The sequence below is a fragment of the Delphinapterus leucas genome, chromosome 3 (assembly GCF_059928025.1).
Source record: "Delphinapterus leucas isolate spDelLeu-1000000601 "Yukka" chromosome 3, BTC_Dleu_Yukka2, whole genome shotgun sequence".
Classification (NCBI taxonomy): Eukaryota; Metazoa; Chordata; class Mammalia; order Artiodactyla; family Monodontidae; genus Delphinapterus; species Delphinapterus leucas.
The window spans coordinates 159,835,430-159,862,693 of record NC_143131.1 but is presented as its reverse complement, the minus strand read 5'-3'; the positions used below and the strand labels follow the sequence as shown (position 1 = coordinate 159,862,693).

The 27,264-nt window shown below is 37.8% G+C and overlaps 1 protein-coding gene across 1 annotated transcript in view; it reads left to right on the top strand.

Annotated features, from left to right (window-relative positions):
- CANX (calnexin) overlaps positions 1–26,892 on the top strand; it is a 32,129-nt gene extending 5,237 nt beyond the window's left edge. The window contains exons 2-15 of the mRNA XM_022563311.2: positions 11,548–11,724; positions 11,999–12,072; positions 12,524–12,582; positions 13,270–13,411; positions 13,848–13,929; positions 14,435–14,627; positions 16,060–16,249; positions 18,540–18,653; positions 18,959–19,115; positions 20,241–20,456; positions 21,356–21,475; positions 22,391–22,517; positions 22,703–22,782; positions 24,558–26,892. Of these exons, the coding sequence (XP_022419019.1) occupies positions 11,551–11,724; positions 11,999–12,072; positions 12,524–12,582; positions 13,270–13,411; positions 13,848–13,929; positions 14,435–14,627; positions 16,060–16,249; positions 18,540–18,653; positions 18,959–19,115; positions 20,241–20,456; positions 21,356–21,475; positions 22,391–22,517; positions 22,703–22,782; positions 24,558–24,611 (1,782 nt within the window). The 5' untranslated portion in view covers positions 11,548–11,550 and the 3' untranslated portion in view covers positions 24,612–26,892. The remainder of the gene's footprint in view (positions 1–11,547; positions 11,725–11,998; positions 12,073–12,523; positions 12,583–13,269; positions 13,412–13,847; positions 13,930–14,434; positions 14,628–16,059; positions 16,250–18,539; positions 18,654–18,958; positions 19,116–20,240; positions 20,457–21,355; positions 21,476–22,390; positions 22,518–22,702; positions 22,783–24,557) is intronic.
- The last annotated feature ends 372 nt before the right edge of the window (positions 26,893–27,264 follow it).

Below are 27,264 nucleotides of genomic sequence, written 5' to 3'. Positions count from 1 at the left end.
GAATTGAAAATGTATTCACTGTGGTTGTACTAATTTTGTATCAAAGAATAAACCATTTGGGAACTCCTATGAAGTACTGGACTCTGATAGACTTTGTATTATCTTTTTATATTTTCACAGCAAGCCTTCGAGCCACTAATACTACTAGCTACATTATAAAATAGGGAAAAAAGACTCATGGAAATTCAGTAAGCTGACCAAGGCCACAAAGAGGATCAGGAAAGTCTAGAACCCAGCTTTCTCTGACTTGACAGTTTACACCATCACATACACCATACTGCCTTTTGTATAAGGAGTTCATTTTCTGAATCATTAGTTTTTAAAATAGAAAACTTCCATCTCTAGAATTCAAGATAAATTCACTCTTTGAAAAGTTAAAAGAGTGAACTGAAACATTAAAAATGAGTAGATTAGTTTCTCTTGAAGAATCCTTCTGACTCAGATTTTGAGAACTGGGTTTTTTGCTCTGTCCTTGGGAAACTGAGAAGCAAGTCAGAAATCATTTATATTATTTATAAATATATATTACAAATGTGCATATGTTTAGCTCCTGTTTTCTTGGCTTTGTGTACATTTGTCTATGTGATCCCAGAGGGTAGAGCTTCTCTGACTTGGATATAGGTTGATAATTATATTTTATTATTAAAAACAAAACACTTATTAACTGGAAGGAAGGGAGTAAGAGGTTCATATTTCTAATCCAACTCATTTCTGAGTCTTCCTCTGTACTTCTGTGCTTTAGAATTTAAAGCTGTTTTCTAGACAACTTTGATCAAGTCTAAAGAACCATCTATACTGATCCAGTAATAAATTTTTTAAAAGAAGCTTTTAATTTTGAAATAATTATAGACCCACGGAAAGTTGCAAAATAGTACAGAGAGGTCTCTTATACCCATCACCCAGCTTCCCCCAATAGTAGTATAGATAGATAACTATTGTAAAATATCAAAACTAGGAAAAAATTGCACTGGTACAGTCTATAGACCTTATTCAGATTTCTCCAGGTTTTATATGCCCTTGTGTGTACATAGTTATGTGCAGTTTTATCATGACACTAATTCATTTTTGAAATTTTTATTTGACTTTTTTTTAATAGAAGGAAAATACTCAAGCTAGAGCGTTAAGTAGTACTAACATACCTATGCACATTTTTTTCCTAGTTAGATAAAAGGTTATGAGTTTATTTTGGTATTATCCCCCCAAAACCCCCAACATTTGATTAATAGAACTAATACTACAGAATATTCATAAACTCTGAAAACATGGGCAAATACTTTTTATGTTTCCAGACTTTAAGGACACCCTATATAGATTGACCCTGGAGGTCAGAGACTTTTTTTTTTTTAATCCTTAGTAACTAGTTGACACTCATGGAATTGACCACTATCAGCAAACATTCATTTAGTTTCTAACATGTGCTGGGTTTTCTGATGGGCATCAGATATATTCTCCTTTAACCCTTTGTAACGCAGAATTCCGACAGTTCAGTCTTGTGACTGCCAGAAAACAGTCTTGAACTCTGCCACCCAGCATTTATTAAAAGCCCAGTTGAGAGAATTCACTGGTGGTCCAGTGGTTAGGACTCAGTGCTTTCACTGCTGGGGCCTGGGTTCGATCCCTGGTGGGGAAACAAAGGTCCTGCAAGCTGTGCAGTGCGGCCAAAAAAAAAAAAAAAGATAAAGTCCAGTTGAGAGATTTATTGATGAGTATTTGAAGGAAGTGCAGTCTGTTCACTTCTCTAGAACCTAGAAATTGTAAGTTTTATTTGTAGATCAAGTTCTGGATTAACAGAAATCAGAACTTGGACTATATAGTGTTGGCCCTCATAGTATTGGTTTTATTGACTTAGGCTTTGCTCTAGTTAAAAACTCAAATTTACATATAACAAGGTATTTTAAAGAAAAGTTCACTTCAGTAGACTCGTAAATATTAAAAGATTTTCTTGTTCGTGGTTTTGATTTTTAATTGCTGGCTCTTCTGGAGGTCTATGCCTGTAAGTAATTTGTAATTTGGCCAAGACAGGAATTTAAATGGGCCTACTGTGGGACAGTTTGTGGCATTAAGCAGCTTAGTCATGAGTTAGACATCCACCCAGCATTTGCACCCTAGCTCAAAGGGGCACTGCTGTAGAGTAACGGTCTTGCAGTGATAAAAAAATTAGAGCGAGAAAATGGCTCTTGGAAGAAAACCAGGAAATGAAGTGCTCCAAGAAAATGATGGCTTTCAAGCAGAAAGTAAAATTATGGGAGAAACTGCTATAATGGCATTCAGGAATATGAGAAATCTTGTACTAGAAGAGCTAATGTAGCTTAGTGAGCATGAACTGTGAAGTAGAAGAGACTTAGAAAATGTAGTAAATGTTTATTTACTGCTGGAAAGTTACTCGGTTTAAAGGTACCTAATTTCTTTATTCACTTTTATTCCTGAGCATTCCGGATCTAGGAATCACTTGCTCTGTGGCTTTGGGCAAGTTGGGGGTGGGGGAGATGTGCTATTTGTTTTTTAAAAGCATAATTGCTTTGTTGTTGTTACGTATTACTTGTTACGTATTTCCTATTGATAATCCTAGAAATAGTGGGTGACAACAGAGAAATACGCTCTCTGCTTAGGAGTCTGTAAATGTTAAGACAAATGAAGAGGGTTTTCTTTTTTTAATATTTATTTATTTTTATTTGGTTGTGCCGGGTCTTATGTGCAGCAGGTGGGCTCCTTAGTTGTGGCATGCGAACTCTTAGTTGTGGCATGCATGTGGGATCTAGTTCCCTGATCAGGGATTGAACCTGGGCCCCCTGCATTGGGAGCATGGAGTCTTAACCAGTGTGCTACCAAGGAAGTCCCCAAATGAAGGGTTTTAAAGGGAGAAAAAAGCCTCTGAAATCTTTTTAGACACTAAAATGTGAAAAATTATTTTGTGTTTCTAAGACAAAACCAGTATAGAATTACCAAGTAAGGTATTGGGAGACAGGAGACTTGGCCTCTGATCCTGATTCTGCCAATAACTGGTTTTTGGCAAATCAATCACATTTGGTGCATAATAATGGAACATCTTTTTAAAAAAAACAAAACTAATTTTTACAGAATAGTTTTGGATCTACAAAAAGATTATAAAGATAGTACAGAGTATTCCCATATAACCCATACCCAGTTTCTGCCATCATTAACAACATTAGTATAGTACGTTTATTATAATTAATGAACCAATATTGATAAATAATTACCAACTAAAGCCCATATTTAATTCAGATTTCCTTTGTTTTTACTTGCTGCCCTTTTTCTGTTCCATGATACCACATTACATTTAGTCATCATGTCTCCTTAAGCTTCTCTTGGCTGTGACAGTTTTTTAGATTTTCTTTGTTTTTTGATGACCTTGACATATTTTGAGGACTACTGGTCAGATTATTTTGTAGCATGTCCCTCTGTTGGGATTTCTTTGATGTTTTTCTCATGACGAGAGGGAATATGGATTTTTGGGAAGAAGACCACAGAGGTTAAAGTACTGTTTTCATCACATTTTATCAAGGGTACATACTATCAACATGACCTATTACTTTGGATGTTGACCTTGATCAGCTGGCTGAGGTAGTGTTTGCTAGGTTTCTCCACTGTAAAGTTTTTGTTTTTCCCCCTTTCCATACTGTGCTCTTTGGAAGGATATCAATATCACTATGTGTAGCCCACACGTAAGGAGTGGGGGGTTATGTTCCACCTCCTTGACAGTGGAGTATCTACATCTGTTACTTGGAATATTTCTTCATGGGAAATTTGTCTCTTCCTCATTTATTTATTTACTCAATAATATATTTGTATTGTGTAGATTCATGGGCATTTATTTTATAATTTGAGGTATAATCCAGTACCACTTATTTTGTTGCTTGTATTGTTCCAGCTTTGGCCATTGCTTTTTCTTGTGTTCCTTTGACATAGCCCCCATCACTGTGGGTGTTCTGTTTTTGTTTTGAACACTTCCCTTTCTGGCACCACAAGATGCTCCAGGCTCGTCTTGTATATTTCCTGCCCTAATCCTAGAGTCAGCCAAGGAACACTGTTTCCTTTTATTCGAGATGATATTGGAAACCAAGATCCTTGCTACTAGGTGTATTTATTGCTACTGGGGTGTAGCAGTTTCTTGTATGCCCTCTTAGCTGACAGAGCAAGGAAATATATGTGTGTATACTAACTGGTATATATGCACATATCTATAAATACTTCTCTGTGTAACCCTCTGTATATTAAGATAAACATGAATTCATACTATAGTTTCTCTCGCCAATTACCATGAGGATTATTTTAGCCTCTTTCCCTTGCTTATCTGTAAAATTCACACACCCAACACTGAAAGTGGCTCCCACAATCCATTTATTTAGTTGTTAAATTTTGATATACATATATAGCAGTATCCGAATTCTTAACCTGTATATTCACGTGAAACAACTTACTCAACTTGAACAGTGCTTTTGTACAGTCTGGTTTTACAGACTCCACTCATTTCCAGAGTTACTTAGGTTGACATCTTTTCCCTCCACCCCATTCAGTGAGGTTGTTTTGTATGTTTGTAATACAGTTAGATTGTTTTGTCACATCCTGTGTGCCATCCTTGGATCACTTAACCTCTTCAGTGATTTTTTAAAAATTTTCATACATGGGGCTTCCCTGGTGGTGCAGTGGTTAAGGATCCACCTGCCAGTGCAGGGGACACAGGTTCGAGCCCTGGTCCGGGAAGATCCCACATGCCACCGAGCAACTAAGCCCGTGTGCCACAACTGCTGAGCCTGTGCTCTAGAGCCCGCGAGCCACAACTACTGAGCCTGCGTGTGACAACTACTGAAGCCCGCACACCTAGGTCCCATGCTCCACACAAGAGAAGCCACCACAATGAGGAGCCTCCGCACTGCAACAAAGAGTAACCTCCCTCACCGCAACTAGAGAAAGCCTGCGTGCAGCAACGAAGACCCAATGTAGCCAAAAATAAATAAATAAAATAAGTTTAAAAAAATACATTAAAAAATTTTTTTTCATACATGAAGATTCATTCTTCGTGCTATAAAGATGGATAGTGTCATGTATCCATAATTACAGCATCATAACAGAATGGTTTCACTGCCTAAGAAAGTCCCCTGTGCTTACCTATTCAACCTGACCCCCTCCCCTAAACCTCTGACGACCACTGACTTTTTTTTTTTTTTTTTGGTATCTAGAGTTTTGCCTTTTTCAGAATGTGATCTAATTGGAATTCTATAGCATGTCACCTTTTCAGACTGGCTTCTTTCACTTAGCAATAGGCATTAAAGATTCATCCAAGTCTTTTTTTGGCTTGATAGCTCATTTTTTTTAATTGAAGTATAGTTTATAGTTTATTTACAATGTTGTGTTAATTTCTGCTGTATGGCAAAGTGATTCATTTTAGATAGCTCATCTTTTAATTTCTGAACAATATTCCATCATATGGGTGTACTACAGTTTGTTTATTCATTCCCCTACTGAAGAACATTTTGGTTTCTTCAAGTTTTGGGTGCTTATGGATAAAGCTGCTATAAACATTTGTGTGCGAGTTTTTGTGCATTTGTAAGCTTTCAGATCAGTTGGGCAAGTACCTGTGAGCATGATTGCTGAATCCTGTGCTAAGTCTATAGTTAGCTTTGTAAGAAATTGCCAAACTATGTTCCAGAGTGGCTGTACTATTTTGGATTTTCACCAGCAGTGAAATGAGAGTTCCTGTTACTTCACATCCTTGCCAGTTTTTTTAATCTTAGCCATGCTAATAGGTGTATAGTAGTATCTCATTGTTTTGTTTTATTTTATTTATTTTTTAAAATTTATCTTTGGCTGTGTTGGGTCTTAATTGCTGCGTGCGGGCTTTCTCTAGTTGCGGCGAGTGGGGGTTATTCTTCGTTGTGGTGTGCGGGCTTCTCATTGCGGTGGCTTCTCTTGTTGCAGAGCATGGGCTCTAGGCTCGCGGGCTTCAGTAGTTGTGGCACGCAGGCTCAGTAGCTGTGGCTCAAGGGCTCTGGAGCACAGGCTCAGTAGTTGTGGCGCATGGGCTTAGTTGCTCTGCGGGATGTGGGATCTTCCTGGACCAGGGATTGAACCCGTGTCCCCTGCATGGGCAGGCAAACTCTTAACCACTGCACCACCAGGGAAGGCCCTCATTGTTGTTTTAATTTGCAGTTACTTAATGGCAAATGATGTTTGATCTTTTCATATGCCATCTGAATATCTTCTTTGGTGAGGTATCTGTTCAGATATTTTGCCCATTTTATAATTGAGTGGTTTTCTTATTTTTAAAAAATATTTATTTTTTAATTTATTTGGCTGTGGGTATTAGTTGTGACATGCGGGATCTTTAGTTGCGGCATGTGGACTCCTAGTTGTGGTGTGTGAGATCTAGTCCCCTGACCAAGAATCGAACCTGGGCCCCCTGCGTTGGGAGCACGGGGGTCTTTTTTTTTTTTAATTTATTTATTTTTGGCTGAGTTGGATATTTGTTGCTGCACGTGGGCTTTCTCTAGTTGCAACGAGTGGGGGGCTACTCTTTGTTGTGGTGCACGGCCTTTGTAGTACCTTCTCTTGTTGAGGAGCACGGGCTCTAAGTGTGTGGGCTTCAGTAGTTGTGGCTTGCGGGCTCTAGAGCGCAGGCTCAGTAGTTGTGGCGCACTGGCTTAGTTGCTCCGCGGCATGTGGGATCTTCCCGGACCAGGGCTCGAACCCATGTCCCCTGCATTGGCAGGCGGATCCTTAACCACTGCACCACCAGGGAAGTCCGGGAGCACGGAGTCTTAACCTCTGGACCACCAGGGAAGTCCCTGTTTTCTTATTGTTGAGTTGTGTTCTTCGTACATTTTGAAAACCAGTTCATTATTAGATATGTATTTTGCAAGTATTTCTCCTACCTTGTTTTGTTTTTTAATTCTCTTAAGTTTCTTTCATAGAGTTGAAATTTTAAATTTTAATAAAGTTCAGTTTAACCAATTTTTTCTTTCATGTATCTTGCTTTTTTTTAATTTTTAAAAATTTATTAAAAAACAAAACATAATGGTACAAAAAGGTTGAATAAAAGAATTGGAAAAGATATACTGTGCAAATAATGTATCTTGCTTTTGATGTTGTATTGAAAACTCATTGTCAAACCCAAGATCACTTAAAATTTCTCTTATGTTTTCATATGGAAAGCGTAATAGTGCAACATCCTTTTTGGACTCCATTTGATATAAGGAGTGTGGGTAGGAGGATTGAAATGAGGGTAGATTTTGTTTCTTGGTAGTATTGGATTTTCATTAATGAAGCAGAGAATTAATATCACCTTAAAATATATTGTCTTGAATTATTTGTAAGTGTGATCAGGTCTTTAACAAAACTTGAAATGTTTGGGTTGGCTTCATAGTGGCTCTTGGGACTAGACCTGTTTGCTGTAGCAATTTCTCAGGAGTCTTGGCAAATTACAAATGTTGAAATAGCATGTGTAAAACTAACAGTGGCTTAGGATCATCAGTGCACAGCTATGAGAATCGGTTTACCATGGTTTGGCAGTAGTGGTTCCTCCACAGCTTTACAACCCTCTGGATAATGCGAAAGTTAACAGATATGTGCCTAAGACTTCTGAAAAACTGGGTCCTGCAACTCAGGGTGTAGGGGAAACGGTGGTGGAGCGAAGTGCATTTCCTGAAGTTTGCTGGAGACTCCCTATCCCTTTGTTGTTCCTGACAGGGATGGTAGCCTTCTCCTACCTGAAAACTGTTTTCCTTTCATTGGGTCATTCTGCCTCCCCCACACAGATGCCTCCTTTCCCAGGATCTTTGGTCCACCAACCAGGGCTAGCTGTTCTGCAGTTGCATTTTCCCTCACTAAACCCTACCTGAATCCCCTATTCCAGACCACTCCCTTTAGTACCCTTACTGACTAGTCTTCCTGTCCTGTCTCTATCACACCTCCTCAGTATTCAACTACATTTTGTCTAGCGTAATAGAAATATGGGATATGAATTCTTTGACTCTTATTGTTTGTGATAATGAGTAAATGATTGGGTTATTTTCATTTTACTAGTCTTAGTTATTAATATGTAAAGTAAAATTAGAGTAATACCTCAAGGGAGGTTTATGCGAAACAGTGTGCCTATGTGAAAGTGCTTTTATTAACTGGAAAACAAAGCACAAATTGATTATTCATAAACCCTAATCAGTGGTTCTCAAAGTGTGATTCCTGAGCTAGCAGCCTTTGCATCCCCTGGAACTTGTTAGAAATGTGAAGTCCTAGCCCACTGGGCCCAGCCCACATCTACTGAATCAGCAATTTTTTAAATTTATTTTTAATTTTTAAAATAAATTTATTTATTTTAGTTATTTTTGGTGGTGTTGGGTCTTTGTCACTGCGTGCAGGCTTTCTCTAGTTGTAGCGAGCGGGGGCTACTCTTTGTTGCGGTGCACGGGCTTCTCATTGCGGTGGCCTCTCTCGTTGCGGAGCAAGGGCTCTAGGCGCGCAAGCTTCAATGGTTGTGGTATGCGGGCTCAGTAGTTGTGGCTCGTGGGCTCTAGAGCACAGGCTCAATAGTTGTGGCGCACAGGCTTAGTTGCTCCACGGCATGTAGGATCTTCCTGGACCAAGGCTCAAACCCGTGTCCCCTGCATTGGCAGGCGGATTTCTCTTTTTGAATTTTATTTAATTTATTTTTTTATGTAGCAGGTTCTTATTAGTTATCCATTTTATACATATTAGTGTATATATGTCAATCCCAATCTCCCAATTCATCCCACCACCACCACCACCACTACCCCACCCCCAGCAGGCAGATTCTTAACCACTGCGCCACCAGGGAAGCCCGTGATTTGTTTTAAAAAGCCCCCTGATGCATGCTAAAGTTTGAGAAGCACTGCCTTATATAAAATTATGCTTAACCTAAGGACAGTTGTATTAGTCTGCTTGGACTGCCGTAACAGTACCACAGGCTGGGTGGCTTAAACAACAGAAATTTATTTTCTCACAGTCTGGAGTCTGGAAGTCCACGATCAGGGCATTGGCAGAGTTGGTTTCTGGTGTGGACTTTCTCCTCGGCTTGCAGAGGGCCACCATCTTGTTGTGTCCTCTCACATGGACTTATGTGCACACGGACTTCTGGCTCTCTTCATCTTATATAGATTCCAGGCCTATCGGATTAGGCCTTATGACCTCTTTTAACCTTAATTACTTCCCTAAAGGTCCTATCTCCAAATATTACATTGGGAGTTAGGACTTCAACATGTGAATGGGGGGAGGGGGGCACAGTTAAGCCCACAACAGTAATGTATCAACAAATTAAAAATTATTGGGGAAAAAAAATCAGTCTTACCTTTTTAAAAGGTAAGTAGTTAGCTCATCTCCCTGATTAGCTTTTCCTTGAGCAGCGATGTTCCAGCATCAGTACTTAGTCCGGATTAATCCACTGGTTTTGTGCTTCATTTAATTACTACTAGGCTTACCACATTTTGTCTTTTAAAAAGTTTTAACAATTGTATGCATATATTGTTTTAGCTATGTTTTGGGCTAATTTGGTTTTGTAGCTTATCCCTGGGAACCCAGCTACCATTTATAGCATTGTTTCTGTGAGGACTTGGGAGTTGTATAGAGTTGATTTAGATAAAAGTGTTGAATCAACCTGTTTAGTTTTAGAGAATCCCTTGTAGTTGTAAATCAAAGCAATGTTGCTGTGCCATTGTATATTATTTTGATAGTAGAGAATAGAGGCCTTTCCAGTGAATAAGTGAAATTACTGATATTCCTAGTATATTAGAAACTAGAGCAGAATGTTGACATTGAGAGTTTCTCCTAAAAACTAATACCAGTCCTAGGAAACATTATCAATGATTTTATTTAGCACTTCTTTTTTTTAGCACTTTTATTTTCTTTACTGCCTAAATGCTAAGCATTTAGGAATCCAGTGAACTTTACCTTCTTTCATTTTGTGAAAACAGTACCCAAGATATGTAAATAAAACAAATACCACCAAATGATATGTGAAAATCTAGTTCTACATACTGTTACTCGCTTTAAAGGATTATAGAGTTTATAAGGAATTAGGCATCAAATTCAGCATTGGAATAAGTTGATGTATAAGACACCAAAAAAAAAATTAAGCTATTTTCTTTTTTTAAATTTAAAAAAATTTTTTTATTTTATTTATTTATTTTTGGCTGTGTTGGGTCTTCGTTGCTGCGTGCGGGCTTTCTCTAGTTGCGGCAAGCAGGGGCTACTCTTCGTTGTGGTGCGTGGGCTTCTCATTGCAGTGGCTTCTCTTGTTGAAGAACACGGGCTCTAGGCACGTGGGCTTCAGTAGTTGTGGCACACAGGCTCAGTAGTTGTGGCTCACGGGCTCTAGAGTGCAGGCTCAGTAGTTGTGGCGCACAGGCTTAGTTGCTCCGTGGCATGTGGGATCTCCCTGGACCAAGGCTCAAACCCATGTCTCCTGCATTGGCAGGCGGATTCTTAACCACTGCGCCACTAGGGAAGCCCCTAAAATCTTTTTTATTGTAGTAAAAACGCTTATCATAAGACTTACCATATTAACCATTATTAAGTTCAGTGGCATTAAGTACATTCTCATTGTTGTGCAGCTTTCACCTCCATCCATCTCCAGAGAGAACTCTTTTCCTCTTGGAGAATTGAAACTCTATACTACCTACTACCAAATCTTTTTGTGCATCCATGTGGCTCAGTTTTTATATCTTTAGGTCTGCGGTTTTGGGAAAAGGACCGACTACCATCCATGACAGTCTAATACAATACATAAGGCACTTACAGGCTTAGAAAATAAGAGGTAAAGATAGCTGGTCTGTGGCTTAATATATTTTTTTGTTGAGTCTTAAAACACTAATTTAAAACCATATCTACACTTGATGGTCTTTGGACAAGAGGAGCAGTATCTAAATTAAGTGTTTAATGTGAGGCTAGTTAGCTCCTCTGTTACTTCATTGTAATGTTTTAACTCATTTAAACTAACCTGTAAAAGGGGCTTTGTCCATTGTAGAGCTCTTTACAAATGCAGGAATTTAGTTTGAAATTGTATCTGAACACCATAAATTTGTGTAGCCAACATGATATTATATATGGGGACACCTGTTTATGTTTGAGTTTTATTTTGAAATTTTTATTGAAATTGAATCTTTTAACTAACTGATTTTAGGAAAACCGCTTTATCATTCTGGATTCACTTTCTTTATCTGTAAAATGAACTACAATGAAGTTCTGATTTGAAAGCCTTAATTTTAAATAAGAGAGGGGTTAGGGCTTCCCTGGTGGCACAGTGGTTGAGAGTCCACCTGCCGATGCAGGGGACACGGGTTTGTGCCCCGGTCCGGGAAGATCCCACATGCCGCGGAGTGGCTGGGCCCGTGAGCCATGGCCGCTGAGCCTGTGCGTCCGGAGCCTGTGCTCTGCAACGGGAGAGGCCACAACAGTGAGAGGCCCGCGTACCGCAAAGAAAAAAAAACAAAAACAAATAAATAAGAGAGGGATTAGTGGTCTTACAAAATTTTTTTAAAAGGAGGTGATGCATTTAACTGTACCCTTTTTTATATTTAGATCATGGAAGGGAAGTGGTTGCTGTGTGTGTTACTGGTCCTTGGAACTGCTCTTGTTCAGGCTCATGATGGACATGAAGATGATGTGATTGACATTGAGGATGACCTTGATGATGTCATTGAAGAGGTAGAAGACTCAAAACCGAAAGCAGATACCAGCACTCCTCCATCTCCAAAGGTTTGAAGTGGTCTTTGAATCTATTCATTTTGCCTCTTGAGATAACCAAAGGATGAAGGTAAATTTTGGATCCTTATCAGGGAAAGCAAAATTTGCTAAAATTTTTATTGATCTCTCTGTCAGCCTTTGTTATATTGTCCCAAAGATAAGTTATATGGATTGAATTCAAGGGCCAGCTATGAAAGTTTGAAAGCAAATCAAGAGAATAGATCCTACTGAGAAAGGAGTGTTGCTGAATATTTCAATTCTTAATTCATTTTTATATTTAACACAGGTCACCTACAAAGCTCCAGTTCCAACAGGGGAAGTGTATTTTGCTGATTGCTTTGACAGAGGAACTCTGTCAGGGTAAGTGTTTCTTAGAGGGAAAAAATCTTAGAGGCAGACATCATATAAATAAGATGGAATAGTATATTCCTTTTTGGATATTATTTTATATAGTGAAATGTTTAACTATTTTATATCTTTCATCCCTTTTAGGAAAATAGTGATTTAGAACATGTGGTTCTTGCTTCCATTTCTTTTCCCTTCACCCTGTATTTTGTTCTTTGAGAAAGTTGTTTTCTCTTGAGTCTTAAAAGGTGAAATTATTTCATGGGTTTGGTACTTTTTCTTACAGATTTTTGAGTTGAGTACAATATATTATCACTACTTGAATGACATTTAAAAGTTGAAAGTAGAGTGGTTAGGTAAGCTAAGAAGAGCTGGATAGTTCCTATTTTTATTATTGTTTACATTGTTTCTTTTTACAGGCCAACTATAATTTGAATCTTAATGTAGGGGTATGTCTTAATTACAGGTGGATTTTATCCAAAGCCAAGAAAGATGACACTGATGACGAAATTGCCAAATATGATGGTGAGAGTTGCATTTGATTTAGATATAGTAGCAGATTGAGGTTTGATGTATTTCCATAGTATCTCTCAAGACTAGTTTAAAAGGAGTATGTATAGGGCTTCCCTGGTGGCGCAGTGGTTGAGAGTCCGCCTGCCGATGCAGGGGACACGGGTTCGTGCCCCGGTCCGGGAAGATCCCACATGCCGCGGAGCGGCTGGGCCCGTGAGCCATGGCCGCTGAGCCTGCGCGTCCGGAGCCTGTGCTCCGCAACGGGAGAGGCCACACAGTGAGAGGCCCATGTACCGGGAAAAAAAAAAAAAAAAGAGTATGTATACATTTTAAGATTTTTCACTGGAAGTTTGCTTTCTTTGTGTGTTCTATTGTATTTTATAGGGTTAGACCTGTTTAATGTTTATTTTTACACCATAAAATGGAAGGAGATTTATTACCCATGGTGCTGTATTTTGGAAATGGAAGGTCTTTTCTAGGCATTGGTAGAATGAATGTGCTATAGGTTTTCAAAAACCATATCCTAACATTTGTCAATTATGTGTGTTTAATATTAATAGACCAGCTCTCAGAGGTAAATGGAACATGTTAAACATTTGTCAGTATGATGGATTTGCACAACTTGGAGTTTTGTTTGTTACGATTTCAGGATCTTCAGAGGTGTAATTAGGGAGTGGGACCTTTTTTGTTGTCTTGCAGGAAAATGGGAGGTAGATGAAATGAAGGAAACAAAACTTCCAGGCGATAAAGGACTTGTATTGATGTCTCGAGCCAAGCATCATGCTATCTCTGCTAAACTGAACAAGCCCTTCATCTTTGATACCAAGCCTCTCATTATTCAGTGAGTGAAACAATTGCTTGATAGACCCTTTCTAGGAAGAGTGAAGACATTATATTATAAAACTATTACTCTATGTAAAAAAAAATTATGAGAATAATTACATGCTACAGTAGGAATTTTAGGATGTATTTAAGCATCCTGTAATGTAACATTTTTTTCATGCCCAGTAAATTATTTTGAAATAACTCAGCTATTTTTCCTACTGATAGCAAATGAACTTCTGGATTTTGCAAACAGTATTTACTGGGAATCTGCATTAAGATTTAATTTTCTTTTACTTAATTTTGGGGGATTGGGTAAGTATAACAATAGAAGATGGAATCTTCACATATGACCTGTGATAAGACATGTGACCAAAGTGGGGGAAAGGGAAATAAATTAAGAAACTTGATCTTTCAAAATGCCGTATGGTCTCTGCCTTTCTCTCTGAAATTAGGTATGAGGTTAATTTCCAAAATGGAATAGAATGTGGTGGTGCCTATGTGAAACTACTTTCCAAAACCCCAGAGCTCAACCTGGTAGGTACTTCCTATTTCTTTATGTGGCCTCCCACAGTTACCTTTTAAGAATCTCAGATAAAAGGAAAGAAAATTTTCTAAGACCAGTGAAAATAAGGCCATTTTTCCTGCTGTTGAAATATTTTGGAGGCTGGAAATACTGACCTTGACATTTCTGTGCTTTTTATTTGAAATGTAAATTTCAAAGCTGTTTTGTTTTATCCTTGGTTTCTGTCCTGTGTAATTTTTAGTTTTAGCAAACTTATTTCTTTGTTTTATGAAAGAAGCAGTAACTATCTAGGTATATGCATTATTTTGTGTTTTTAAGCACTTTCATATATTCTCATGTAAAATTTCCCGGTAATTTCTGGTTATTCCTTTTCACTGGTATCTGTACAAACCTCATAAATGAATAAACTTTTCCTTTAATAGGACACTATTTGGGATTTTATAAGAGGACATATCACACTTTTGAAAGGTTGCTTTTCAACACTTTGAGTTACTTAATCCATTTTTGTTTCTGAAGGATCAGTTCCACGACAAGACCCCTTACACGATTATGTTTGGTCCAGATAAATGTGGAGAGGACTATAAATTGCACTTCATCTTTCGCCACAAAAACCCCAAAACGGGTGTATATGAAGAAAAGCATGCTAAGAGGCCAGATGCAGATCTGAAGACCTATTTTACTGATAAGAAAACACATCTTTATACATTAAGTAAGAAAAACTATTAATAAATTTTGGTTTTTATGGCACTACACATTTATCATCCATTTAATTTAAAGATTGTAAGCCTGCAAATAAGAATCTCTGTTGACTTAATATCTTAGTTGTGAGAAGAACTTAATTTCTCAGCACTAAAATGTCTCTTCCTTAGGTTGAATTGAGAGCTAGGGTTTGAAACAATTTTAAGAATAAGCTTGTATGTCCCATAAAGAGCTTCTTTGCTTGATCCTCACCCTTCATTTCCTCCCTTTGTTTATTTTCTTGTTGATGGGATGTTAAGTTATAGGACATACAATAGAAATATGTGTACAGTTTTTTTCAAAGTATCTTCTAGTTGAACTTGTTTGGATGCTTCAACACCTAGATAGTTGAGTTTAATCATTTGGACATTGGAATGGGTCTTTTTATTTAATGAAGTTTTTCCTGCTGCTTTAAGATCACATATAGACATGCCTCTTTTCCTAAAGAATGCAATAACCTTTCTTCTTTATAACAAAAGTAATATATATTCAGCATAGGAATTTAAAAGGAAAAAGAAAGCAAAAAGAAAACATTTAAAATTATCTGAAATATCAACACTGTGATATGTATTTGGCTATATGTGAATAAACATGTATATATGTATAGACACATGTAATTTTTATTAGAAGTTAAGTGTGCTATATTTCACTTTTTCTCTTCACAAAAGCATGAGAATCTTTCTGTGAGAGTAGATATCACTGATAACATTGATAACCTTCATTGTCATTGAGGACAGCAGCATAGCACTCTGTCATTTTCCATAGTACTGTGGATGTGCTGTGACCTAGTCAGTTGCCTATTAGGCATTTAGATGTAGGATCCAGGCTTTAGCATAATTCACACTTAAGATACCTTTATGGATTTAAAATTATGTTTGCATTCTTCACTGGATTCCAAAAGTACAACCTGAGTAGACATGTGGTTTAATAAACCACATGTAATTGAAATTTTGTGTAATTTGAAATTTGGGCAACATAGTGGTAATACCAACTCAAAAAATGAGGAAATGGGCCTTTTCTGTTGGGGGACAGTTATAATAAATAAACTTATTTGCCTGTTGACTGGTGTGTAACCATTTGTGTCAAACCAATATTGCATTAGTTTATGTACCTTTGGTTTTTTTTGATGTTTTTAATGTTCATACATGGAATCTTTTGGTGTGTAAAAATTTTACCTGTCATTTGTTCTAATTCCTAAAAACCTGAAGAACTAACATTTACGACTTACAGATAAGGAAAAAGCGTGCTAACTTGCCTAAGGCTCCATGACCATGTTCTAACGCCCAAGGTCTTTACTCCATACTTCTGCTTTCTGTTAGAAATATGATTGTTTGTGTTGTGGTAAAGAGAGCTTGGGAATGAGTGGCTAATTAACTTTTTAAAATTGCATTTAATTTTTTCAGTCTTGAATCCAGATAATAGTTTTGAAATATTAGTGGACCAGTCTGTTGTAAACAGTGGGAATCTGTTAAATGACATGACTCCTCCTGTAAATCCTTCACGTGAAATTGAGGACCCAGAAGACCGGAAGCCTGAAGATTGGGATGAAAGACCAAAAATACCAGATCCTGATGCTGTCAAGCCAGATGACTGGTGAGTCTTTGGGACCTGTCTTTGAATGCAGTGGAGCATTTCATACATTCCATTTGGCTTGAACAATTGAATGGTGGTTGAAATCTGATAATTTGGATAATCTGTGATGCAGTCTAAATGTTAGGAAAAATGTAGACTACTATAGCTGAAAATAGTAGTGACCACCTAGTGATTACTAGGGCCATCGTGATCATCTGGGCTGCCTCATACCATTTTACAAGCCACCAAATGCTGAAACTGATGATAGAGTTTGCCTGTGGTGACACGGTTGGTTTGTGGCAGAACCTCGGGTCTTTCGGCCTGGCCTTTCCAATGCTTCCATGAATTCACATTTAAAGCTGGAGTCCTAAAATTGTAAATTTTAATTTGAAAAATAACCTTTTTCCTATTTAAACAATACTCAGGAGATCTCTGCTCTGTGTTGAGCACTGGAATACAAAACCACAAGCACACCAGCTGCCTACACAACTCCCAGTCTAGTTGTGAGACAGGCACTTGAAGTTGGCATGCATGGGGTGAATGGTCTAATATGTGTTACTTGTGACCAGAGCACCAGGTATACCTAACTTCAGTAGTTTCTTGGAGTTGGGCAAATCAAATTGAGAACTGAAAGTGGGCAAGAGTTAACTAACTGGTGAAGATGGAAAATGGTATTCCCTGGTTGAAGGAGAATATCATGTGCAAAAGTAGAGGAATAGGAGTGAGCTTAACACGTGTGAGGGAAATTGAGTAGCCTTTTACATAAGGTGCAAATTGGAGAGTGGTAAGAAAAGAAAACAGGTGGGTTGTACTCTTGTATGTGACCATCTTTGAACTCTGGTATGGTGACTTTTGGAAATGTCAGGAAGTGAACAAAGAGAAGTGATAAAACTGATGTTCCACTTGTAAGTATCCTCTTAGGCTTCACAGTTAAATTCTAGTTGATACTTTTATGCTGCACTGGTGTAGTGGGTGAGTTTATTTGTATATTTCGACTCAGCCTTGTTCAGTATTGTATTCCTTAACTAGCTGTTTTATTTTGGGGGTGGAGAAGTGAATGTTCAGCTTGAAAGATCAGCTGAATGATATACAAGTTTAAGTTCTTACACAATTTTAAACTAGCAAATTTCAAAACCAAGCATAATCCTGACCAAGAATAGAAGATGTCTCTGCTTACCAGCTAAAGTGGCTCTAACAATAACTGCATAAAGCTTTGAAATTAGGTACTTCTTGATGAACTTTTAAGAGTAACTGTTTGAGTCATAATTCACATGCTAAAATCCACCCTTTAAAGTGTACAGTTCAGTGGTTTTACAGTATGTTTGCAGTGTTGTGCAACCATCACCACTGTCTAATTCCAGAACATTTTTATCACCCAAAAAGAAGCCCATACCCATGAAGCAGTTACTCCGTATTTCTCCCTTCCACCAGCCCCTGGCAACCACTAATCTGCCTTCTGTCTCTGTGGATTTGCCCATTCTGGATATAGAATAATATAATATGTGGTCCTTTGTGTCTAGCTTCTTTTGCTCAGCATAATGTTCTTAAGACTCATCCATGTTGAAGCATGGATTAGTACTTCATTCCTTTTTATGACTGAAGACTGTTCCATTGTGTGGATAATACCACATTTTATTTATCCATTCCTTATTTGATTGACATTTAGGGTGTTTCCCTTTTTTGGCTGTGGTTATGAATAATGCTGCTATGAACATTCATGTATAGGTTTTTGGGTGAATATGCATTTTCATTTCTCTTGGGTATATTCCTAGGAGTGGAATTGTTGGGTCATATGGTAATGATGTTTAACTTTTTGAGGGACTGCCAAACTGTTTTCCAAAGTGGCTGTACCATTTTACTTGCTCACAATCAATGTATGAGGGTTTCATTTTCTTCACATCCTTGCCAATACTTAGTTTTATCAGTTTTTTTATTATAGCCATCCTACTGGGTATGAAGTGGTATCTTATTGTGGTTTTGATTTGCATTTCTCTGATGGCTAATGATGTTGAACATATTTTCATGTGCTTATTGGGCATTTCTATGTCTGAAGAAATGTCTATTCAATCCTTTGCTGGTTTTTAAATTGAGTTGTCTTTTTATTATTAGGTTGTAAGAGTTCTTTATAAATTCTGCATACTAGGCCCTTGTATATGATTTTAGATATTTATAGGAGGAACTATTTTAAGTTTTTTGATTAAGTAAGGCCTACATATTTTTAGATTGCCCTGTTTAAGATTCACAAAGTGGGACCACATTGTGATTCTCTGGCCAATGTTGTCGGTAATTGGCTTTTTCTTTTGTGTTTAAGGGATGAAGATGCCCCTGCTAAGATTCCAGATGAAGAAGCCACAAAGCCTGAAGGCTGGTTAGATGATGAACCTGAATATGTACCTGACCCAGATGCAGAGAAGCCAGAGGATTGGTATGAGCTTTAGTTAACTTTTGAAATTGCCTGCTTTTTTATTGAAGTAAAAGTTAATATTTAAATACAGCTAACTGCTCAAATTTAAGTGTAGAGCTCAACAAACGAAATTGATTACATTTTCATCTCTTTTTTTAAATGCATCTGTCATGAAAAACCCTTACTACTGGAAATGTGGAAACAAGATGATGCTCTGTAGTACGACATTGTGAAAGTATTTCTGCAGGATTTCAGGGAAGCCCTGGGGCAGCTTTTCACAGTCCTGCATCACAGAACCCATTTGTAGTTTGTTTGTACCTCCACAGGGATGAAGATATGGATGGAGAATGGGAGGCTCCTCAGATTGCCAACCCTAAGTGTGAGTCGGCTCCTGGGTGTGGTGTCTGGCAGCGACCTATGATTGACAACCCTAATTATAAGGGCAAATGGAAGCCGCCCATGATTGACAATCCTAACTACCAGGTTTGTACCTCTCTGTGGTTTCATAGATCTCTTTGTGTTCAGATAGAAGTTTTGTCTATAGTGAGGCTGCCAGGTTGATCCCCTGTATTCAAACTATTGAATTGAAAACAAAGTAAACTTCAAAATTGAGAGAAAACTTATGTGTTAAGTGTTGAAAAGGTAAACCTAGAAACTAGAAAGAACTTTCATAATTGCTTTGTAACTTGTGTTTAAAAGCAAACAAAAAATGGAAAACTTGTGGTTTGGGCACCCTGCTACCATGTGAATCCAACTTGGCAATCTCTGTGGTAGGGTGGATAGAGGATTATGATGGGAGTTGGTTGCCTGACCACAAGTCAGGGAACACAAGTCAGCTCATTGCTTGACCTCAGTATCTTCAACTATAAAAAGACTGTGAGGCTCAAATGAGATGGTAATACAGGTGGTGATATTTTAAAGCTTTAAGTTTACTATGGAAATGTAACAACTCAGACCCTGGTCTCACTTCTGTTTCTGTTCTAGTCAAATTATTTAAAATCATTAATTTCTACTCTGTCACACTTCAAAATGTAAAGTGTAGGTCTGTATCTCTATGTATCTACTATGTATATACTTTTCTGTTTTTAAATGTACTTGTGCAAGCAATAAGATAAGTTAAAAATTGCGCTTTAGCTGTTTTGTTGATGGCCATTTAGGTGAATTGCCATTTTTGCTTTTAGAGTCCTTGCTGCAGTAATTTTCCTTGTAAATGTCTGAGTATATGTGGTAACTATTTCTCTAGGTAGTTATCTGAGGTGAAATATCTGGTTGAAGATTGTGTACATTTTAAATCACCACTGAAGGAGTCTGTACTGATTTATGCTCCCACTCCTACCAGCAGTTAGTTGATAAGAGTGGAGGCTGTTGGAATGTGCCAGGTAGAGCAAGGTGTTTGGATCAAGGTCATGGATGAAATTGAAAGTAGCTGGAGTCCAGATGTCTTAGAGGCATCAGTAGCATTTATTGTTTTCTTCCTGTTACTTAAGTTTTACAAGGTCAGCACTTAACTCGCAGGTAATGCAGAATTCATCTTAATTCTTATTTAGGTTCACCATAAATTTGTGGTGATCATTATCTGAAATGATTTTTTAAAATATTTTTCTCTAGGGAATCTGGAAACCCCGGAAAATACCAAATCCAGATTTCTTTGAAGATCTGGAGCCTTTCAAGATGACTCCTTTTAGTGCTATTGGTTTAGAACTGTGGTCTATGACCTCAGACATTTTTTTTGACAACTTTATTGTTTCTGGTGATAGAAGAGTAGTTGACGATTGGGCCAATGATGGATGGGGTCTGAAGAAAGCTGCGGATGGGGCTGCTGAGGTTTGTGCTTGCTTGTTTATTGTGCATTTATGTCTTTTATTACAGGTAACTAATTGCTTCTGTTGTGAAAAGCTATCTTCTAAGATTTGTCTTTTCCCTTTTTGGGGGATGTTGGCATAGAAAGTGTGACCTTTGTCTGCTAAAGACAAAATACTGGGGCTTTGGACATGATTTCATTAGGCCAATATAATGGCTTTAGAGTCTGTATTTGTGGTATGTGTAGGGTATTTTTTTTTTAATTGTGTTAAGATACATTTAACAGGGATTGACATATACACACTACTATGTATAAAATAGATATCTAAAAAGAACCTACTGTATTGCACAGGGAACTCTATTCAATTCTATTCCGTAATGGCCTATATGGGAATAGACTCTAAAAAGAGTGGATATATGTATAATTAACTCACTTTGCTGTACAGCAGAAACTAACACAACATTATAAATCAACTATACTCCAATTAAAAAAAAATTTTTTTAAGATATTTAACAAAATTTGCCATTTAGGGTATATGCTAATGCACTCTTAAATACTGAATCTTGGTTTACCCAATAAATGGAATTTTCACATAATTGGTCATAAGGCCAAGATGGGAATTGGAGAGACATTGAGATCAAGAAATTCTTCATTCACTGGTCCCTGAGGTTAAGGAAACCTTTGTAGGTGATTAAGAAGCCAGCTTTCACACCTAGGAAGGGGAAATCCCCTTGATGATAAAGAGAGCAGGAAAATCGAAATTTTTCTCTTATTTCCTTTTTACATTGTGTGAACATCTAGGCTTGAATCCTCTGAAAAAGGTGCCTGAGTAGTGCCATGCGGTAATTGAACAGTGGGACAGTACAGCCTGTATTTAGTGTCAAAAGCCAAAACTTGAAATGAGTCCTGTCTTGTTTTTCAGCCAGGTGTAGTGGGGCAGATGATTGAGGCAGCCGAGGAGCGCCCATGGCTCTGGGTGGTCTACATTTTGACTGTAGCTCTGCCCGTATTTCTTGTCATCCTCTTCTGCTGTTCTGGAAAGGTATGAGTTGTTGCTGGTTTGTTTTTGCTTTGTTTTTTTATTTTGATTCACTCTTTTTTTTTTTTTTTTTTGATTCACTCTTATATTGTTAAAAATAACTAAGATACATTGCCTGAGGTTTTTCTTTGTAGCAGCTCAGTAGTGACTGGGCCACATTTGGTGTTGACTTCTGAAACCCTGTTCACTACTTTCAGTGGCCATTTATTGTGCCCAGATTGAAGTAGGATTGTTAGCCCCTCGGTTTCTAATAGTATTAGCCTACTATATTACTCTCCTTCACATTTGACAGAAGCTTTCTGAAAGAAAAGAAAAAAACAACTTAGAGATATAAAACTGAGCCATCTGGGCACAAACTAGCTTTTCCTTCTGGCATAGCTGTTTCTATTCAAATACTTTATAATTCAGTCTTTGATTTCTCATTATCCATTTTTCCCTCAGCATCCCTACCCTCCGTTCCCCCGCAAAACACATGTAGGGCTGATACAGCCTTATTCTTTAGCCTTTGTTATATGCAATCAAAAAAAGAAAATTTTGTTTAGACCCTCTACTTCTACTAAATGAGGATTATGCTTCACCTTGCATTCAAGATGTTTTGTAACCTGATCCCCAATCTTCCTTTCCAGCCTTATCCCCCCACCACTATTCTGCATATCTGTACCTCAGTCACCTTTGACTAGTTAGATTTGCACATTCCTGCCTGACCCCTTAGCTTCTACTGTTCCTTCTACCTTGAACCATACACATGCTCAGTGAAGAGGAAGCTCTCAAGCAGGAATTCCATCTTACTCATTTCTTTGTATCTACCCCAGCATATAGCCTTTGTACAGAACTTTGCTCATAGGCCTTCGGTAATTATATGGTAACGTAATATATAAAATGTGAACAAAACTGTCATGCTTTGGGGGAATATTTCAGAAACAGCCCAGTCCTGTGGAGTACAAGAAGACTGATGCTCCTCAACCAGATGTGAAGGAGGACGAAGAAGAAAAGGAAGAGGAAAAGGAAAAGGGAGATGAGGAGGAGGAAGGTGAAGAGAAACTTGGTAAGAAGTAGACCCCAAAATATCTGCTTTAAAACAACATCCTAAGAAGACGTTTCAAACCCTTATAAGCAAGTTACTGTCAAGATTGTTTCAGACTCTAGAGGTGTGTTCTAATGCTGATTTTCTAGTTACCAAAAACAAGTATAAGATTTTGCTCAGTTGTTTTACTTTGTCTTCTGTCTTAGAAGAGAAGCAAAAAAGTGACGTTGAAGAAGATGGTGGCACTGTCAGTCAAGAGGAGGAAGATAGGAAACCTAAAGCAGAGGTAATAGAAAGGGGAAGAGTATATCTTAATGTTTCAAGCAACTCAGTGAAGGTACATTTAAGTAGAGAGTATTTTCATAGGGTAATTTTCAATGGCTGTGGCAGTAAAAATTCCATTACAGCCAATTTTGTAAAAGTGGAATTCTTAGCACTAAAAAATTAAATTTCAAATTACATCTGAATCTCAAAAGTATTTTCTGTGCTGAAAATGGTTTTCTGTAATAAATAGAAGGTAAGGAAAGACTAACAAAATGCTTTCTAAGATGGCAACTTCAGGTTATTATTTTACAGTTCTGTGTCATCATCTACCTCTCCTCACTGTGCCCTTAAAAATATGTATTGGACAAATCACTGCATTCTAAAATTTTTGTCCCTTTTGCTGATGGAGTCATTCTTTCGTTCATTCAATAAATATTTGTGGAGTACCCATTGTGTACCAGGTATTGTTAGTGAACAAGACAGACAAAGATACGCTACATCTGGGGAACTTAAATTCTAGTGGAAGGAAACAGACAGTAAGCAGTAGACGTTATAAGGAAGTAAATGAGAACAGTATGTTAAAAAGCAATGGACTATGAAAAATAAAAGTTGTACAGGAAAAGGTATTGGAAATGCTGGAGGCGGGGTGTGTTGTATGTAATGTTAAAAGATGGTAGGTAGGCCTCAGTGGAGAGGTGACATTTGAGCAAAGACTTGAAAGAGATAAAGGACTTTGCCATGGAGATGTCCATGGGAAGAGCATTCCTGGCAGAGAGGACAGCCGGTACAAGGGCCTGAAGTGGTAGTCTAGATGGCCAGTACGGTCAGTAGATTAAGAGGGTGGAGAAAAGGAACATGGGGAAGGCTCCAGATTAGGTGAGGCCTCCTAGGCTGTTGTAGGGGCTTGGCTTTTCCTCCTAGTGAAATGGGCAGCCATTGTAGGCTTTGGGGCAAAGGAGTGATCAGACCTGATTACTCTGGCTGCTGTGTTTTTCACAGACCAGGGAGAATCAAGGAGCCTAGTTAGGAGATTACTGTAATAATCCAGGCAAGATATGGTGGCCCAGAGCAGGGTGATAGGAGAGAAGGATGTGAGCTTCTGATCTGGACTTTCTGGTGGATTGGATATGAGGTATGAGGGAAAGAGAATAGTCTACCAAGGTCCCTTTTCTAAGCACTGCTGTTTCATTCTGATCCTTTCTGGAAACTACCCAGTTTCCATTTACAGCTACCACAACTCTGCCCTTCTATTGATAAAGGTCAATGTTGTTTATATTTTCAGTGGACGTATTCTGTCTCAACTAGAATGCATAGTTCTTTCAGGTAGGGACCAGTCTGTTTTTATATACCCCAAACTTCCTCACACAATAAGTGTGTGTAGAGTAGAAAGAGCACTGGGTTTGTAGTCTTGAGTTTTATGTGGGACTCAGCTTTGATAGCCTTTAGTCCTCATGAATCTTTGAGGCTTTCTCAGCCTCAAAGTGGGACTAATGTGTCCACAGGCCAGTAGTTATTCAGGATTAAGCAGGATAACATGTGAAAGCCTGGTGTCTGGTCCTTTTTAAAGAAAATGCTTATAGGTTAGATTTAGAAAACAAAGACTGAATTAGAACACATACAATCCCACCACCTTTGAGCCAACATTGTTTTTGATGCATTTTCTTCCAATCATTTTTCTTTTCCTGTTTTTCCTCAGATGGGTTATACTCAGCCTGGCTCATTTGAAAACTTGGTGAACTTTTACTTTTTTAAAAAATATGCTAATTATAGTGAATTTCTTGTTTTTTCAACCAACAGGAGGATGAAATTTTGAACAGATCACCAAGAAACAGAAAGCCGCGAAGAGAGTGAAACAATCTTAAGAACTTGATCTGTGATTTCCTCTCCCTGCCCTTCCCCTGCAAAGTGTGGGTCCTAGGAGAGGACCTGGCACATCTTAGGTTGAAACTCAGAAAACCTTCAGAGTCACCATCAACAGGTTCCAGCTGAACACTAGCCCGTGTAATTTTAAACATCTAGCAGTAAATAATTGCAGTTGTGACATAAAGGACCCTGTTTCTGTAGAAAGAAAGCATTTAACATAATGGTTGTGAAATGTAACATGAAGCAACTAACTTGTATTTTTTTGTTTTTAAACATCTTTGTTTTTTAAAATAGAGTGATAGAACTTTGTCAGTCTTTAAAAATCTTGGCTTAATTTAATATATTAATCTGTCCATGCAGAAATAACACCAACCTTTAAAAATGCTAGGGGGCTGAATTTGAAGTAACTGATTTTGTTTTTTAAGTTTGGTATTACAAAATATTCACGTGTCTTTGTCCCTTAAAATTGATAATCATGTTTAAAGTGCAGTCATTTGTGGTTATAATCTTGTTTTGCTTGCTTCCATTATTCAATTCCTCCTAAGGAAATTGAGGAGAGTGATTGGATGGAAGCCCAAATTTATATAAAGGTTCTGTTAAAATTGTATTAAAAATAGACATACAAAAAGAAAAAAACTTTTCACTTGATGTTGGTTAGGCCATGAAGTATGTGTGTTCTTTTGCCTTTGGAACAGCTCAGTTCCCAGACAGCTTTGCAGTTAGTGGAGGAGGTGGCATAATGTGGCGCTCGGGCATTCATTCTTCACACCCTGGGAGTGTCTGGGCTCCAGCCTTCTCAAGCAGGTGGCTTCTTAAAGGAACGCTACCAGAGTAGAGGCAGATGTTTTCATCACATCTTCCACTGTGTTGACACTGTTTTACCTTCTCAATTTCCCCAAATTCCCAGCTTTCTTCTCTGCTATGCATTGTCTTCACAGCACAGCTTGCAGTCCGTTGCTGAAAATGCTTATGAGCTCTGCATAGTGTTAAGCTTTACTGTGATTATGTGTATGTTTCTTCCTTTATTAAGCAGACCCACACCTTTCCAGGGTCAAAGTACACGATAGAATAGTGTCCTTCATCTTTACCATTTCTTTTACTCCGTGTAAAGACTTTAGAAGTCTAATCCAGAGGCGAGCCAATTCAGAATTGACTGTAATTGAACACAGGCTAAAAGTATTTATGGAGAAGTGACTTTTAGCATGAGTTTTCTGATTTTTGTAGCTGCTAAATCTTTTAAGTCTTTATTTGCAGTTCATGTAACAGTTCTGTCTTAAATTACATGATAAAGCAGTCCTGTTCAAAACTTTTTTTAAGTATGTGGCTTGTATAATTTTTAAGAAATGATCTTAGGTTTGTTTTTTCATGTGGAATGCAGATGGGTGCTATCAGAGCCTCTCCCCCATCACTATAGTGTAATAACATCATTATTACACCACACTGAAATGTATTCAGAATTAGATTTTTTTTTAGCTTTATTGTTTTTTCAGAGGTGTTTCAAATGTACCGATGATACTGTTCCTTGCACTGAATATATAAACACTCCAGAGTGTTTATATTGGGGAGATATTGGGGAGGAAGTATATTCATAAAAGATGAAGGCTGTATCTGTTTATTTTGTTTATCTTCAGTTTTTTTACTGGTTCACTTAAATTCTTATGAGGGTGGGATGCATTTTTCTTACTGTTCAGTGCTTTATCCTTTTCATCTGTTGTTCTGTGGTCACAGTGACCTTAGCTATGTAGCAGACTTTCCCAAATGTATTGAGTGCAAATAAACAGTTACTTAGCAAGACCTGAAAATATGTCTGCAGGTTTCTCCTTGAAGCAAGTGTGTGGGATCATTGCATTTCCAGAAATCTGCCTTCTTTACCCTCCATTGACATTACGGTTTCTTCCAGCTGAGCTGTGGAATAACAAGTATAAATCAGTAGACTGTTCATTTGCCTTTCCAAGGGTAATTTAGCAACGTTTGTCCAAAAAAAGAAAGACAAAACAAAAAGTCATTTCTTGGTTTTCTTTTCACTCTTTGTTGAAGGTGCAGCCTTCTGATTAGAAGTCTGACACATTAATGAATGACCAGCAGCAGTATTCAGCTCTTTAAAAGGCACTTACATTATGATTTTACATGCTGGTTATTTGTCCCATTGTTGTAAAATGCCCACTCCATCAGATGTGTTCCTCAGTTTCTCTCATCCATAAAATACTCTTCATTTTTCTCCAATTGTTGCGTTACTAAATGGTATTATATTAAAGCCCTGTGTTAAGCATCTGCTTTTGACTGACCTTCTTTCATAATAACCTTCAATTTGTGTGTTTTACTGGCTCAATAGTGGGTTGATCTTCCTTTAATTGACTACTACATGAAATTTTCTAATATTGCAGAAACTATTATGGACGGTGAAATAATTACTACATCTCACCACGTGGATTTGAATATAATTCAGAGTAGGCTTTGCATCCTTTTCCTGCTGGATTGGGGTTCGGTATTTCAGTTCTGTAATAGGTATAGCAGCTCAGAAAGGGAATGGTAATTTGTAGATTATTCTTTGAGATTTATGGGAACCATTCGACTTTTAAACATTTATTAGAAAATAAATCTTTGTTCAGAATCAGACTCCATCTTTTATATATTCCTACAT